A 17,704-nucleotide genomic window follows, 5' to 3' on the forward strand; every position below is an offset into this window, starting at 1 on the left:
GGCAGCACACAGAGAAAGTCCAAATACAGACAATGAGGACAAATTGCAAATGGTCACAGGGTCCTGCCTTCCCTGTATGACAGCATAACTTTAGGGTTTTATAAGCAGAACTTTGGCAGGATGCCCATATGGTCACAAGAGAAATCTGGGTACAGAACTAAATAAAATCCTAAATTATGTTGGCAAAAAGGAGATACACACACACACACACACACACACAAACACACACACACACATACAAACACCATACACACATACACATTATGGTTTAGGAAAGGTACACTTATATAAAAAATATATTGGTCAACCCATACTACATTTTATATTTTACTATACATAATGTGGTTTTCATAAGAATTAGGAAAAAAGGTGTCCATGTATGTACATAGATTTATAAATTACATATTCCGAGAGAGCAAACTTCAAATTCTGAATAGTAAATAGTCTGGTTTGAACTACTAATCCTAGAATTTGGTAATGTATGCTGTCAATTAACTGAAAAAACCAGTACGAGTTCTAAGTTGGTAGGTTCCTGTGATCTAAACTTACTGCTAATATCATTAAGGGCTTTGGATCCTTGAACCTAGAAAATTGCATCTTGTCATTGCGAATAGTCGGGTTCTTCCTCTTCAGGAGAATCAGAATAACTTAACATTCATATTTAAAACACAAACAGATGGAAAGAATACTGTCTGGGTTCTTCAGATTTCTGGTTCTGATTCTAGCTAATAGTGAGACCCAGTTATACTTATTTATATTGAGTTCCAACTGGTAATCTGAATTTCTTATAAAATTTTTTTCTTCTTTTAAGCAGATTTTAGTGACTTGCAATCAAAAGAGCCTAACTGAAACAGGCAGCAAGCTTTAATTTGAAATCTAAAAGACTAGAATATGTGAGCAACCCAGTTTTAAAGCAGAACAAAGGTTTTTAAAAAGTACACTGAAGTATTAAACCTCCTAATCAATGCTATTCATGAGCATCCTCTATTTTGTACTACAGAATGTGTGCCAAAATGCATTCAGAGAAAATACATGTCATTCATGTAGAAATAACCATTCTTAATACTATAATTCCTATAACATTAAAAACTGCATGAACTATATTTTCTGTGACAGCAGCTTTCAAACCCATTTTAGGCAACAGAACATTTTAATCTAATGAAATCTTAAGTTCATGTCCAATGCAAAAAACAGATGAGAGATCTGCTCTGGCTGAAATGTGTACATGCACATTTGGGTGGATCCACATGTGTATGTATGATACTGCAGGCAGAAAACCAGGTCTGATGCCCAACCTTTCCCCCTATCAGAGACTCCCTGAGGACTCACTATGGAATCCCTTAGCCTACATGGAGCAGAGCTTGAAAACCACTGTGTTAGAAAAAGACAGACATTCTTCTATACTTCAATGTCACAACCAAGGCACCAAATTAATCAATCACATGACCACTTACCTGTGAGCTTTAAAACTTCTTCCATCAACATAAATATCAATATCTGGACAACAATGTTTCACATAAAGCTTCAATAAATCTTCTCCTAATTCAGATGCAGGTTCCAAGTCATAATGATCTTTAAGAGAGAAAAATAAGACTCAAAGCGTTTCTTTAATATTATAAATATCCCCCAAATTTGTTTTCTAATATCAGCAAGAGATTTTCTTACATAAGTATCTTAATTTGCCAAAATTGTGGTAAATTCAAGATAAAAAATTTTAAATCATCTACATTTTCTGCTTTGACATATGTATTCCCATTTACACTTAAATATGAATATGTCTTTCAATACAGACACATATAAACATAATATCACAAAATTATGCACCAAAATGAATTTACTTCATGAAAGTCTGATATTTTTTCAATTTTGTTATTCCTTTCCACTATTTAATTCCTTCCTATTCCCTATTTGAATGTTGAACGTTCTCCAAAAGTCAATGTGTTAAAAGCTTGGTCCCCAAGGTGGTGCTATTGGAAGTGCTGTAGAACTTTAAGAGGTGGGGCTAAGTGGGAATTCTTTAAGTCACTGGGGCTATGTCTGTGAAGGGGGTTTGTGGGACCCTGGTCTCCTTCTCTTTTGCTTCCTGGCCATAAGGTGAGCAGTTTATTTTGACAGGTACTTCCCACCATTGTCATCTGGTACATCCATCAGCCCAAAGTAATTGGTTTGCCTGATACTGAACTCGAACCTTCAAAATTGTTAGCCAAATAAGTCTTTTCTTTTTATAAGTTAATTGTCTCATGTATTTCATTGTAATGATGGAAAGCTGACAAAACACCTTACTTTATGACAATATGGCTAGACTGATATGTAAAGTGATAGAAATTCAACTGAAATCAATGGTTATTATAGAACTTACCGTGAGATTAGTACTGAAAACAAGAGTTACAGAAAAATAAGTATAGAATTATAGAAAAATAAGTTATATTAAAATAAGTATTTTTAAAACCTCTTCTTCAAAACAGTCATCATTTAGGTAGTAGGAAGTGAAATATAAGACATGTATACATAAAAAGAAAAAAATGCTATACTGTATATCATGGCTCATCATTATATATCATTGTGTGCACATGCGTGTGTGTGTGTGTAAACTACACTGTGCTAAGTTAACATGTGACCTGACACTGTATCTATCCTTTGAGTTCTTACATAATAAACTGCAACCTAACTTAGGAGTATAAGTTTTTGGTAACAGCCAGAGCTCAACCAAACAGAAGCAGCAAGTCAGGCACAATGACTTATGCCTATAATTCTAACAACTTGGGAGACTGAGGCATCAGGATTCCAAGTTTGAGGTCAGCATGATCAACTTAGTGAGACCCTGTCTTAAAATTAAAAAAAAAAAAAATTTTTTTAAAGGACTGGAGTGTGGTTCAGTGGTAAAACACCCCTGAGTTCAATTCCCAGAATTAGAAAAGAAAGAGAAAGAAAGGGGGGGGGGGAGGGAGGAAGAGAGAGAAAAAGCAAGCAGTGAAATGCCATCTAATCACAGGTAATCAATTGTTGGGGGCTGTGCCAGCCAGAACGGCGCCTGATGACATCAGCAGTGAGGAGGTTGATTAACATAAGCACACTCAGGTGATTTATCACTGGCCATATTCAGTTAAGTCCAGGCGCACAACGCGTGCACAGGTGTTCCCCATCCTGCCTGCTTGGGCCTGCTCGTTTTAACCCTTGCCGTGATAGGGCAGCTGGCTCCTCGCCTGACCGCAACTGGCCTGGCTCCACCCTCCACCTCCTGGAGGGAATATAAGCTGGCGGTGGGCGGGGCGTGACAGTAGAAGCAGCAGCTAGCAGAAAGAAGCGGAGTAGAAGCCATTAGCAGAAAGGATCTTCTAGGTTACTAAACACACTGATATACTAAGAAAGTAGTACATCTGGAAAGGGTGTGAAAGTTTTCTGCACTGGTCCAAAATACTTTCCCCTAAACATGTCTTCCCTATGACTATTCCTGAATCGTATCCTTTACAATAAACTGGTAAACACAAGTAGAGTGTTATCCTGAGTTCTATAAGATGTTCTAGCAAATTATTGAAACTATAGAGGAAGGAAGTGTCATGATACCCTCAGAATTTGTTTACTTTTCCTGGAATACTGTTTTTGCCTGGGTAACTTGTTTTTTCTTTGGGATTCAACCAAGAACTTACCCCCTCCATGAAGCTTTCTTTGAAAGCCCTATTTGTGTTTTCTTAATACATGACCCACTTGATTTTATCTCCAACTAGACTGCAGGACAGAAATACTACTTTTTAATACACGACCCACTTGATTATATCTCCAACTAGACAGCAGGACAGAAATACTACTTTGTTCACTCTCATATCCTTAAATTTAGCACTGAATAGATAATTAACAAATGACTAGAATGCCATTGCAGGAACAAATAGCAAGTACAAAGACACAGATGTGGCAAAACACAGTTTGGGGGACACATCAAGTAATTCAGTAAGACTAAAGCTCAAGGGATATGAAGGGGTTGTGAAGAGACGTGACAGTAAAGGTTGAGGCAGGAACCAATTTACAAAATCCCCTGGCACCATGGAAAGGGATTTGAGATTTAAATTAAGGTTATGAGAGACACTGAATAATTTTTAAAGGGAATGCCATGTAACTAGACCTGTAATTGGTTCTTTACAACACAAATGGAGAGTGCAACTAGGGACCTGCAGACTGCCTGGAGTTGCAAATACTCAAGAAAAATGCCAAAATCTCAAAATATAAAAATGGCAGGAAGATAAAGCAAAAGAAGTATTTAAGAATATTTAGGAGATAAATCAATGACGTAGCCATAAATTGAATGAAACTAATGTAAAAGTAACAGTATTAAAATGATGATACAATTCACAAGAATAAAGCATTTAAGAAAAGGAAGCCAGGTCTGGTGGCACATACCTTTAATCCCAACTACCCAGGAGGCTGAGGCTAGATGATCACAAGTTCAAGGACACCCTCAAGGAACTTAATAAGACCCTGTCTCAAATAAAATTTAAATAAGGGGATGGGGATGAAGTTTAGTATGTGAGACCCCTGGGTTCAATCCCCATCACTATAATGAAAGGAAGGAAGGAAGGACAGGAAAAAGGAAAAGAAAAGAGGACAGAAAAGGTGGGGCATAGTGGCATAAGCCTTAGTCCAGCTACTCGGGAGACAAAGGCAGGGGATCACAAATTCAAGGGAAGCCTCAGCAACTTAGTAAACCCTGTCACAAAATAAAAAACTAAAAAGGCCTGGGAATGTAACTCAGTGGTGAAGAGTCCCTGGGTTCAATTTCTACCACTGAAAATCAATCAATAAATTAATTAATTAATTAATCAAAAAAGGAGCAAGAGGTGATTAAGTCATTATATAATAAATTTGGAATATTTAAGGTATTTTTAAAATAGCTATGTGTAGTGAGTAGTTAGATATAAAGCTCAAGAAAAATTGGAGAATACTATTTATTTAAGGAGTAGAAAGATGACATTAGTGAAGAATGAAGCATGGTCAAGAAAGAAAATCTTGAGAGCATAATTTCATAAGACAGGAAATGTTTTAAGGAGAACAGCACTGATATGAAAGAATTCAAGGGGACTAAGATGATGTGGACCAAAAGTGTCTTAAATTGGCAACTGGGAGATTACTGGTGAGCATGGGGTTTTTCTTTGGATTGATAGAGAAAACAGTCAAAGAATAGGGTTTGAGGGGGTAAATAAGCTCTTTTCACTTACACTCACTCATTTTGCCATCTTAAAGGGCTGCTATGGAGCCACTGGTAGAGTTCTACACTAGAAGCATGAAGAATATGTACCAAATACCAGCTTATCAATTGCTCTGTATGGCCTTGGGAAATCATTTATGTTTTGTGGGTATAAGGGTCCTTATTGATAAAATGAGTCTGCAACCACTTACTTCTTAGGTTTATATGAGACCAAATGAGATTAACTAGATACTTCAGAGCCTAGACTCTCTAGTCATTTATTCATAGATATGATGAATGTAATGTAAAAGGAATCTAACCAAGATTAAATCAGTTAAACCAGTTTAGTGGTGGTGGTTGCTGCTGCTGCACAAAACATCAGTAATAAGACCCTTTAGTTAACAGGTATTTTCATATATAGTAAATTCTGCTATAACATCTTTACACGACTGATATTTTAGGGGGTCAATTTTAATATAACTAAATTTTGAGTGTCCTTAGGTGCAATTTCATATACAAAAAACACTTCAATGTCAATGCAAAAGATGGTACCCAGATGACTCAAGCCATGTAATAATATACAAAGCATATATGCATACACCTAAAAATCTACCAGGTACCTCAGTTCGCTGCATATGTTATGAGCCATACCCATTCATACCTAGTGTTAAATTTTTCCATTTGATTTCAGATAACTGTTGGGAGACAATTTTATACCAATATTTGTGTCTGCACAGTCTGACTTTTCTGAGAAAAGCCCTGGTAAACTTGGCTAAAGATGATCAAGCAGCAACATTCCTTAGAACCTAGAGGTAACATAGCTCAAGGACTTGGAGGGCTGGGGTTGTGGTTCTGTGGTAGAGCACTTGCCTAACATGTGGGAGGCACTGGGTTCCATCCTCAGCACCTCATAAAGATAAATAAATAAAATAAAGGTATTGTGTCCATCTACAACTAAAAATGTTAAAAAAAAAAAGAAAAGAAAAAAAGGTCTTGGAGACCTGCCTCTCCAGGAAGCCATTTCCTTACATTCCAGGGTACCTTCTCCTCTCTCCCCTAAAGAAGATTTGTTTACTTCCAAAGCCAAGGTTGGTATCTCCCTTTTCCTCTCCATTTCTCTGTAGAGTATGACTGGCAGATAGGCCAGCAACCTGGAAAGCTTAGTGTTTCCTAATTTTGATATTCCTTTCCTGTGGTGCAATTCCACTCTATAAGTAGGATAACATCAGGAACTCACTTCATTGTCTCATGGAACTTAACGTCTGAGAACTGGCACTAAAATACTCTGTGTGGTCTATTCTCTGTTCCAGAGACCCCAGGTTTCTTGTCAGTATATTTATACATCTAATTAATATCCTCTTTCTACCAATTCACAATAACTCACAAGCTAATACTTTCACAAGCAATCTTAAGGTCTTTTTTAAGGTAAATAGTCATATGTATTATAATATTTATGTATTTCTTAACCATTTAATGTGTGTAAAACTAAGCTACCATATTTTTTAGGTTACTATCTTTTTAAAAAGTTTTTGTGTAACAGCAATTTTTGTGTTCCATGTTTTTTTTTTTTTAGAGAAAGTATATATTGTGCTATAATAGAACTGACTCTATAGTCTGTTAAAACTTCTTTATTAGTATAGAACAAAATAAGGACAATGACATATAGAGGCTTCAGTAGTTAAGAAGAAAACTGTATTATATATGGATTTATTCATAATAACCCTATTTCTAATTACTTGGGGAAACTCAGAGTTAGTCACACTAATATATTCCCTTTTCCATGCTTATTTTTAAAAATATATCAATAGAGCAGTTTTTGAAGTATGATTTCTCTAATTATATCAGATTATAATTATTTTCATGGCTGTACAATGTTATAAAAATCCACCAAAAATACCTCACCATTGGAAATTAAACTGTCATCTCTATTACTGATATCCTCTGAAATTTCATGCTTCTGAAGAGAACAATCAGATGAATTTTTACACTTTTGAAAACTGAAGTCAAGTTTCTTTTGTAGTATCCCACTTTCTGCTATCATTTTCCTACAAATTTCCTCTTCATAGTTTTTTATGTCTCTGTTTGATGAATATACAATCCTAAAAGACAAAATTTTAAAAAATGAGTTAAAAAAAGGGTGAGCCTTAAAAGTAAAAAGCTAGTTTCCCAAATGCTGCTTTCATATATTGCATATGTATATATGTGTGTTATACATATAAAATACGCATAAAATAATTATACACGTTTTAAACATAATTTAAAAACCGTTTAGTCTGGACTAACTGGAAAGGTCAATCTAAAACTATAAAAAGTTTGAAAAATAGTCTATAAGATTTTCTTAGTGTTAAATGTAACATACAATGCAAAAAATTAGGTAACTTGGATGAAATGAACAATTCCCAGAGAGATAAAAATTACTAAATCTGACTCAAGAAGAAACAGGATATTGGCGTAAACCTTTTAAAAATAAGGAGAATGAAGTAGTAATCAAAACTTTCACAAAGAAAAAAACCAGGGCCATCTAGTTTCATTAGTGAATTCTCCCAAATGTTTAAAGAATTAACACCAACCAATCCTTCACAAAATTTTCCAAAAAAACACAGAGAGGAAAGAACACTTTCCAACTCATTGTCTGAGGCCAGTATTACTTGAAAAGAGGCAAAGACATTAGAAGGGAAAAAACAAAACAAAAACATACCTATATTACTTATTGCTAAGAATGAAAAAAAACCCTCAAAAAAAAAAAATAGCAAACTGTATCCAGCAACTTATAAAAAGGATTCTACACAATGACCAACTGGGATTTATCTCAGGAAGTCGATAGTGGTCAAGCACAGAAAATCAATGTTGTACACCATATCAATAGAATAAAAGACAAACACCACACAGTAATTAGCAGTCATCAATTGAGGTTTACAGCTATAAATTTAAAGTAAGATTAGCTAACATGGTTGTGTGTGTTTTTTTCCAGCCACATTCGACCGTGTGAAAGCAGGAGTGGAGTAGTCAAAAAGTTGGATTAAGATTTGCAGTTTTGACATGTAAATAAAACAAATTCCAAGGGGACAAGGTGTTCAGGCTGCATGTAAAAGGAGTGATACAATGATAACCAAAGGGAATTTAAGCTAAGACAGAAAAGAAATGAGGACATAAGAGAATCAGAGTCAGACATGATTAAGATACAGAAATTTGCTGGCACAGTGTTGCATGCCTGTAATCCCTGTGTCTCAGGAGGCTGAGGCACAAAGATTGTGAGTTCAAAGCCAGTCTCAGCAAAAGCAAGGTGCTAAGCAACTCAGTGACAACCTACCTCTAAATAAAATATAAAATAGGGCTGGGGATGAGGTTCAGTGGTTGAATTCCCCTGAGTTCAATTCCCAGTAACCGCCCCCCCCCGCCCCCAAAAAGAGAATCAGAGACTAAAAATGTGGCAAGATTAATGTGGCAGATCCGCTGGAATGGTCTGGATATGGTTTGCCCCCACCAAAACTCATGCTGAAATTTGATTCCCAATATGGCAGTGTTGGAGGTAACACTGCCTTTGGAGGTAACTAGGTTATAGGGGCACTAGCCTCATCAACAGATTATGTCTTTCCTCAGAGACTGGATTCTCATGTGTGGGTTATTACAAAGCAAGCCTGGCACTCCCTTTGGTCTGTCTCATACACGTGCCTCTCCTTGCCTGCAGTCGTTTCTCTTCCACTTCCCACCACAAGGCTCTCACTAGAGGTCAAGCAGATGCCAGCACCATGCTCCTGGATTTTCAAAACTATGAGCCAAATAAACCTCTTTTCTTTAAAGATTTCCCAGTCTCAGGTATTCTGTAAGAGCAACAGAAAAATGCACTAAAATAATAAATTATTATAGCTGGAGTCCAAAAGGAAGTAGGCTAGAAAGGTAGGAAGTAAAAATTAGAGTGAGATGCTTAGAATAGAGATTATGGAGTCAGTTATTGGTAATAACATGAGTTACAATTTGCCTGGTAGTGCATAGTTGAGGTATACGAATTCAGTTTGATATGACTGTAGCTATCCTGAGTCATAATCATCATGACTGCCCCAGAATAACCCTAGTCAGTTTTTCCTATATATTTTCCCAGCAACTATAAATAGACAAAACTATTTGAGTGGACCCTGGTTCCAAGGATGTGCCTAATTCTTTGATATTATCTTAAGATAAATCAGGTACATTCCAGCTAGGATGAAGTCACTTTTGTTCTAACCTAACTTCTCTTTCTGACTCAAATTGCAGGGTTCCAACTGGTCTTGCTATTGCCCTTGACCATGCTTCTATAGCTAAGTTCCTCAATAAACTGCACTCTGTGTGATTCTAAATCTGTTTGCCTCTCTCTTTGGTCTCATGACACCTTGGAGCTGGTCCTCACACACTAACACTTAGTTGTTGTGGAAAATGAGGTAAGGTGGAAAACAAGGTAACTGTAAGACAGCAATTAAAGGGACTGAGAGGCAAAATTAGTGGAAATACCATCTATACAGCAACTGGAATTACCAAAAATTGCGTTACTAGAGAAACTGACAAAAGTCAGTACCCAAAAACTTTGAGGAAAGAGGAGTACTGACCTGGAGGTCTATGGATGATGATCTAATGGTATATAGACCAGTAAAATGAGATTCAAAGACATGGGGCTTAGGAAAAAGCGGGGAAAATGGTCTGAAGGCAGTAATGACATCGATAAGTGGTTTAAACTGTACCAGGGATTTTGGATTTGTTCAGGTATAGTGAGGCAGACAGATTAGGAAATTATTGCTATTGAAAAGATAATCTGTCATTTACACTTCCCAAAACGAGGGGGGTGTACCGTGGTATGCAGGGCCATGTGGGGAAGTAACAGATTTGGTACGGGGCAGAAGGAACAGTAAAAAACATGGACAAGGGCTTTTTTTTTTTCCCCCCAGTACTGGCTATCAAACTCAGGCCCTCATGCATGCTAGGCAAGTGATCTACATCTGAACCATATCCCCAGCTCAGGACAAAAGCCATTATTGTGGTTTTTGTGGGAAGGAATGAGCAAGGTGAGGTGAGCAACTGAACAGTATTTGGATTAAATTATTTAATAATATTGTTAAGCTCCTGGCTATAGGGTGTCTGGTACTGACCCTGGGATGATTAGGGTAGATGAATATTGTCTCCTGGAGCATAAGAACTAGATGGAGGAAGGTGTATGGGTGGGTATATGGACTCATGATTAGTTTATTTGCATATAAAAGATGTATTCATAGGCAAGTCATTTATTATCTCTAGGAATGAGCTAACTCTGGGAAGGGAATTCTCTTCCCAGTTAGTTTATAAGACTCCAAATACCAAGGCATCAAAAATACATGGCTGGAAACAGAGTTGGGAGGATCATTTGAGCCCAGGAGTTTGTGGCCAGTCTGAGCAACATACTGAGGACCTGTCTCAAAAATAAACAAACAAACAAATAAATAAAATACATGGGTGGAGGTGTAACTCAGTGGCAGAGTGCATGCTTAACAGACACAATGCGATTGGTTCAATTCCTAGCACCAAAAGAAAAAAAATACAGAAATTATATTTAATACAAGAAAGACATATATCCCATCCATTTCCAGCCTGAATAATAAAAGGAATGTAACAGAGAAAATAGGAACCACATAAGAAGGTTGTTCTGTGCTGTTTTATGTATTTATCTGATACTTTATTACAACATCTCCCAGTTATTAATGTTAAACTGAAAATTCAAAGTCCTCCCTCATCTTTCCCTCTCTTACATACAGACACTCACAATAACAATGGTAAGTCTTCAGGGGAAATCAAAGAGTTTTATGATCTTTACTTGAATTCTAATCATGAGGTCATAAAGTAAGCACTATTTTCCACTGACACTTGAGCCATATCTGAAGTCACTGCATATAAAACACCTTTTCAAAAACTATATTTCATACTTTAATTCAAGTACACATGAAAGGACTTATGGTAGAATAAGTAGCAACATAAAAGAATATTTCAACATCTTTATTGATTCAAGAGAAAGGATGTGAACTGAAGAAACTTACAAAGGACTGAATTTCATATAGCAAAAATTCAAAAATCTATTTTATCAGTTTTTACTAAAAGAAATTTAATATGTTTTCCATTAAAATACTCTCCTTATGCATTACTTTAATATAGCCAAATTTCAATGGAATCCGCTAACACAGAGTACATCACAAGTACTTCCTATGTACAAGATACTAAATATCATTTGGATGCACACATCAATGAGACAATTTACTCTCAAAGAGCTTACATAACTACAGACATACATGACTAGCCTTATATAAAATAGAATAGAATTAACTGCTTAAAATCCAGCATTGTGAAATGCTGAAGTACAAAGTCAGCTACTCCAACTTTCTTGTTTTAAATGAGAAGACTAAGACTGAAAGAAATCAAACAAGCTCTTCTTCCTCTTCTTCATCTTCTTTTTCTCCTCTTCCTCCTTCTCCTTCTTCTTCTTCTCTTCCTCCACCCCTCTCCTTTCTGGTGCTATGTCCTGAGCTGCTTTCCTCCTCCATGCCCTTCCACCATAATGTTCTGCCTCACCCTGGGCCCAGAGTTATGGAGTCGGCAAACCATGGACTGAAACTCTGAAGCCATGAGTCCCAAATAACCTTTTCCTCCTCTAACTGCTTGTCAGATCTTTGGTCACAGCAATGAAAAAGCTGGTTCAAACACCAACTATAGACTGAACCTCTAAAACAGTGAGTCCCAAATAAATCCTTCTTACCAGTTTAAAAAAAAAAAAAAAGAAAGAAATCAAACAAGATAATGTATAACCAGAAGGAGGCAGATACCTATTTTGCTACCAAGTTCAAGGCTGACTTCACTCTCCTGTACTAACTCTAATCTTTTCCCCCAACACTTTAAAATTTTTTTCAGTTGTAAATGGAGACAATATCTATTTTTTAATATATTTATTTTTATGTGGTGCTGAGGACCCAGTGCCTCACATGTGCGAGGCAAGTGCTCTACCACTGAGCCCCAACCCCCACCACTTTTTTTAATTTGCTTTTTAGTTGTCAGTGGACCTTTACTTAATTTATTTATTTATATGTGGTGCTGAGAATCAAATCCAGTGCCTCACACATGCTAGGCAAGCACTCTACCACTAAGCTACAATCCCAGTACCTGCAATCACTTTTAATGTAATAAAGGATAACACTGATTTAATATCTCTTTCCCTAACATATAAAAATTTAAACTATCTCCAAGATCTTTACTGATTGATTGATTTGATTTTTGTAAAGATGTAACCCAGGGGTATGCTACCTCTGAACTATATCCCCAACCCTTTATTTATTTTTTATCTTTTAGTCTTTTGTGGTGCTGGGGATTGAACCAAGGGTCTTGTGCATGTGAGGCAAGTGCTCTACCAACTGAGCTACATCCCCAGCCCCCTAAACCTTTATTTTTATTGTGAGACAGGATCATGCTAAATTGCTGAGGCTGACTTAGAACTTATGATCCTCCCGCCTCAGAGTGCTAAGTAGTTGGGATTACAGGAATGCACCAATGCTCCTGGCTCAGGATCCTCTTTTAAACATGCACTTAATAGCTATGGAAATGTATAATTTCATAGTGCTACTAATATAAACAACATTTATTAAAATTTGTACAGTGTGCAAGGTAGGGTGGCATATACCTGTAATCCTAGCAATTTAGGAGGTGGAAGCAAGTTCAAGGTCAGCCTGGGCAAATTAGCAAGATCTTATTCTCAAAAAAAAAAAAAAAAAAAAAAAAAAAAAAATAGTGCTGGAGATATAGCTCAGTAGTAAAGTGCCCCTGTATTCAGTTCCCAGTACCACCAAAAAAGAAAAAAAATTGTTCAGTGCTTACTATCTGTCAGGCTACTGTGTTAAGTGCTTTACAACCATTTCATTTAAATCTCACAATAACTCTATGAGGTAGGTATTATTGTTATTACGGCCATTTTTTTAGATGAGAAAAATAATGGTAAATGATTAATACAAGTTTACACACTTAAAAATGGTAAGCCTGACTTGACTACAAAGCCTGTTTTTACAAGAACTCCATTGTACCATCTACTAGGGAAAAAAAGGTATACATTTTAAAATTGATATTTGGAACTATCAATGAAAGGCCTGTGATCTACACTGGAAAATAATAATTTTCTAAACGGCACTAAAAATATCTGTTTAAATTATAGTATATTATGCTGTTCTAAGAAACAGGGAAAGTCAAGGCAATTTTCCATTTTGCTTATAGGAGCTTCACATAACTCAAATAAAGAAAAACAGATGACTCTAGAAACAGGCAGAACATAAAATGAAGAATAACTGACCAAATCACACAAATATAGTTAAAATTTCTTGATCCAAAGACAATTTTCTACACTAAAGTCAATGTGATTTTGATTATAGGCAAAAGGCATATCAGAAAATATGATGCAGGATATAAAAACCCAAAAATCCAACTTTGATTTCTCATAAAACCAAAAACTGACTATTGATACTGGCATAATAACAGACATACAGACCAATGGAATAGAACTGAAATTAACCCTATATTTATGAGTGTATCAGTCAGCTCAAGTTGTCATAACAAAATACCATAAAGTAGGTGGCTTAAATAATAGAAATTTATTTCACATAATTTTGGTGGCCAGAAGTCTAATCTGAGTGTCAGCATGGTTGGGTTTGGGGGCAGGCCCTCTTTCTGGATTCAAAACACTGCCATTTCACTGTGTCTTCACAGGGTGGTAACAGTAGGACAGTACAGGCTCTCTGGTCTCTCTTCTTATAAAGGCACTAATTCTTTTGAGGACCCTACCTTCATGAAATCACCTAAACTTAATTACCTCCCAAAGGCCTCACCTTCAACTACCATCATACATTCGGGCTTCAACATAAAAGTCTGGAGGAAGAGAATTCATTTCAGAGGAATGGGTAACTGGTTTTCAACAAGGGTGTCCAAATGCTCCAGTGGGAAAAGAAGTTACTTCAAAAAATGGTGCTGAAATGATTGGATATCCACATATAAAAGAATAAAGTTGGAAACTCTTACATCACACACAAAAATTAACTCGAAATGGATCTTAGATCATGTAAGAGCCAAAAATACAAAAGCATAAGATCCTTAGAAAAAACTATAAATAAATCTTTGAAGTAGGCATAGTGGCAAGTCCTGTAATCCCAGCTACTCCAAAGGCTGGCAGGAGGATTACAAATTCAAGGTCAGTCTCAGCAACTTAACAAGACCCTGTCTCAAAATAATAAAAAAAAAGGGGGGGGGGCTAGAAATGAGGCTTAGGGATAAAAATGTACCTGAATTCAATGCATAGTACCAAAAACAGAAAAAAAAAAAAAAAAAAGTAAACTTTCACGTCACAAATGGGACCATCAAGAAAGTGAAAAGACAACCTACAAAAAGAAGAAAATGTTTGCAAATCATATACCTGGTAAGAGTCTAGTACTCCAGAATATATAAGGAATTCTTAAAATTCAGTAAAATGATGACAAATAACCCAATTAAAAGATGGCAAAGAACATGAACGGTTCCTAAAAGAAGATATTAAAATGGCAAATATGCGCATGAAATATGCTCAACATCAGGGAAACACAAATGGAGACCACATGTGATACCAGTTCATATCTACTAGGATAGCCATAATAAAAGACAGAAGGTAATAAGTATTGCTGAGAATATGGAGAAACTGTAACTCTCATCTACTGACAGTGGGAATGTAAAATTGTATAGTTATTTTAGAAAAGTCTGATAGTTTCTCAATAGATTAAACATAGACTTATCATATGACTTAACAATTTCACTCCTAGGTATTTATCCACAAGCAATGAAAACATAGATTCACACAAAAACTTATACATAAAGGGTCACAGCAGCATTATTCATAATAGTCCAAAATAGAAAAACCTTGAATGGTCATCAACTGATGAATGGATAAATAAAATGTGATATATAACTAAATATTATTCACTGATAAAAAGAAATGAAGTACAGAATGGGGATTAAGTTAAATTAGTTTCTCTCATTATTTAGTTGATGACAATTTTCTAAGTTCATCAAACACATGAATCCCCCCAATACTATAAAGTTCAACTGATGATCTATTTTCAAAAAATTCTGACCACATACAAGCTACTATGGTCTTAATGCTTATGTTCCCCCAAATTCTATGTTGAAACTTAATTCAGTGTGGTAGTATTAAAAGGTGGGACATTTGAAGGGTCATTAGGTCATGAGGGCTCCAACCTATGAATAGTATTAGTGCCCTTTAAAGAGAGACCTGAGGGAGTTTGTCCATAACAACTGGCATGTGAAGGGACATAGGAGGTGCCATCTACATGGAACTAGCTTTCATCAAACACAACATCTGTTGACACCTTTATCTAGAACTTCCCAGAATACAGAACTATAGTGATAAATTTCTGTGGTTTATAAATTACCAGATCTAACTAAGATACTTTCTTTTAGCAGTTCAAATGGACTAAAACATAAGCCATGAGAATAAAATCAGTTATGATCTAAATATATTTTATAAACAATTTATTTAAAGTTTTAAATACCAATAATTTATAAGAAATCAGTATGGGGCAATGGTTCTCAATAGCCACACACCCCCAACTCCCAGAGGACATTTGGCAATGTCTAAAGACATTTCAGTTGTCACAACTAATATAAATTTCACAGCCCTGCCCCTACAACAAAAAAGTATCTAAGCCAAAATGTCAAAGTGTCACCCTAGCATAAAATAATTCATTCAAATTACCAGAGAGCATACCATTTCTTTCTCCTCTCCTAGGATCAGTCTCTTTGGTGTGTGTGTTCTAGAGATTGAACCTAGGGCTTCATGAATGCTAAGCACACACTCTACCACTGGGCAACACCTGTAGGTCAGGATCAATCTTAAGTTTCTACTTAGCTTCTACTAATACTAAGCCTATGATATTAACAGACTCTACTAATACTAATTACTAAGGTAATTTATAATTCAAATTAATGGATTTTTCCTGATCAGGTTATTAAGAGATGAAAATGAATGAAATGAAAACATATACACTCTACACATGCTTTAAAAATACCCAATTATTTATTAGAATTAAATGTAATAGGAAAAAAGAGCACTTACTGTAAAAATGTTCTAAATTCTAAAGCTTCAACATTCTCCACAGGAACAGGCTCATGATTTGTTATACTGTCTGATGTCTGTCCAACAGTATGGAAATAGAAGTCAGGAACCCTCCCTAAAAGGACAGCTTTGTGTGCTTTGAACAAAGTATAATCTGTAGAGAAAGTAACATCTGTATGGATTTCTTCCCTTAAAAGCCTATAAGGAATAAAATGGAATCACAGTTTAATTAGTGATGCTAAGAAATATAAATTTTTTATGAAACAGGTTTAAAATAATAATTTTTTAAATGTACAGGCAACAAAATGTTAATAGTAAAAATGGGTTTGTTCTGACTTCATTTCAAAGAACATTACTTAATATTAGCTTAGAATCTAATTTTTAAAAAAATTTATAGTGAAAACAAAGGTAATTTCACTAAAAAAAAGACTACTTTTCAAAATATATTTTATTAATTCCTTCTAATAATAAAATTTATTTTCTACTTATGTTGATTTTCCTTTATAGTGTCCCTTCTTTAGATTTTTTTTTGAAACACAGAACACAAAGTTAACATAGTTGCTGACTATTACAAAGAATAAACTTTTAAAAAAATCTTACTAAAATTGAAGCAAAAAGAGTCAATGGTCAATAACACCAACAAACCAAATCTAACAATAGACAATTCAGGTTAGAAACTGGTACACTTTTTTCTGACTGTTAATTGCCAAGTCTGATACGCAGGCTTGGATGTCAAGAATGTGACATTTAGATCCTTTTCCATCTACCCAAGTAGAATTAATCATGATCTAATCTAGTATTAAAATGATGAACTCAAGGAGTAAACCCATTCAAATCCCTTTACTAGTATATAGACATAGTTATGGTAAAGCACATTGATTTCATGCATACAGAAAGTAACGGAAGAACAGAAATAAAAAACTGAAACTTTCATAATATTTTGTCTCTTTGCAGTAACTATATATTTTTACACTCTAAATATGAAACAATACTTGACATCACTATAGCAATATCATTGTCATGGTATGTATTCTCAGAAGACTTGCGTATTGCAAGATATAATTGGCAATCGCACCAGTACACTATAGGATGTACAAGTAATGGGTAAAGATGGCCATTACTGTGAAATCTTGGAAAGTTGCCAATGACACTCATACTCCCCAAAGACCAAGCAAATGGCTTCTTCCTCTAATCCCATTACATTCAGTGTATACCTCTATTACAGCACTTCTTTCATTGCATCATTATTTTTATCAGTGTTTCTCCCTACTAGACAAGGAACTCCCCAAGGGCAAAAACTGTGTGTCTTCAGTATACAGCAAGAGTTCAATATCTGATGTTAAATGATCCCATTTTACCCTTAACAAATGTTTCAGAGCACAAAAGCTTTCAAAACCTTA

General features: G+C 35.5%; 1 protein-coding gene across 4 annotated transcripts in view; it reads right to left on the bottom strand.

Annotated features, from left to right (window-relative positions):
• Btbd8 (BTB domain containing 8) overlaps positions 1-17,704 on the bottom strand; it is a 99,172-nt gene that overhangs the window by 75,970 nt on the left and 5,498 nt on the right. For 2 of the 4 annotated variants that reach the window (XM_047519846.1, XM_047519839.1), the window contains exons 2-4: positions 16,305-16,502; positions 7,079-7,275; positions 1,455-1,572 (exon numbers count right to left, since the gene is read on the bottom strand). In XM_047519846.1, coding sequence (XP_047375802.1) covers positions 1,455-1,572; positions 7,079-7,275; positions 16,305-16,502 — 513 coding nt within the window. The remainder of the gene's footprint in view (positions 1-1,454; positions 1,573-7,078; positions 7,276-16,304; positions 16,503-17,704) is intronic. The other 2 variants (XM_047519856.1, XM_047519864.1) reach the window with 2 other exon arrangements.

The sequence above is a fragment of the Sciurus carolinensis genome, chromosome 1 (genome assembly GCF_902686445.1).
Source record: "Sciurus carolinensis chromosome 1, mSciCar1.2, whole genome shotgun sequence".
NCBI lineage: Eukaryota > Metazoa > Chordata > Mammalia > Rodentia > Sciuridae > Sciurus > Sciurus carolinensis.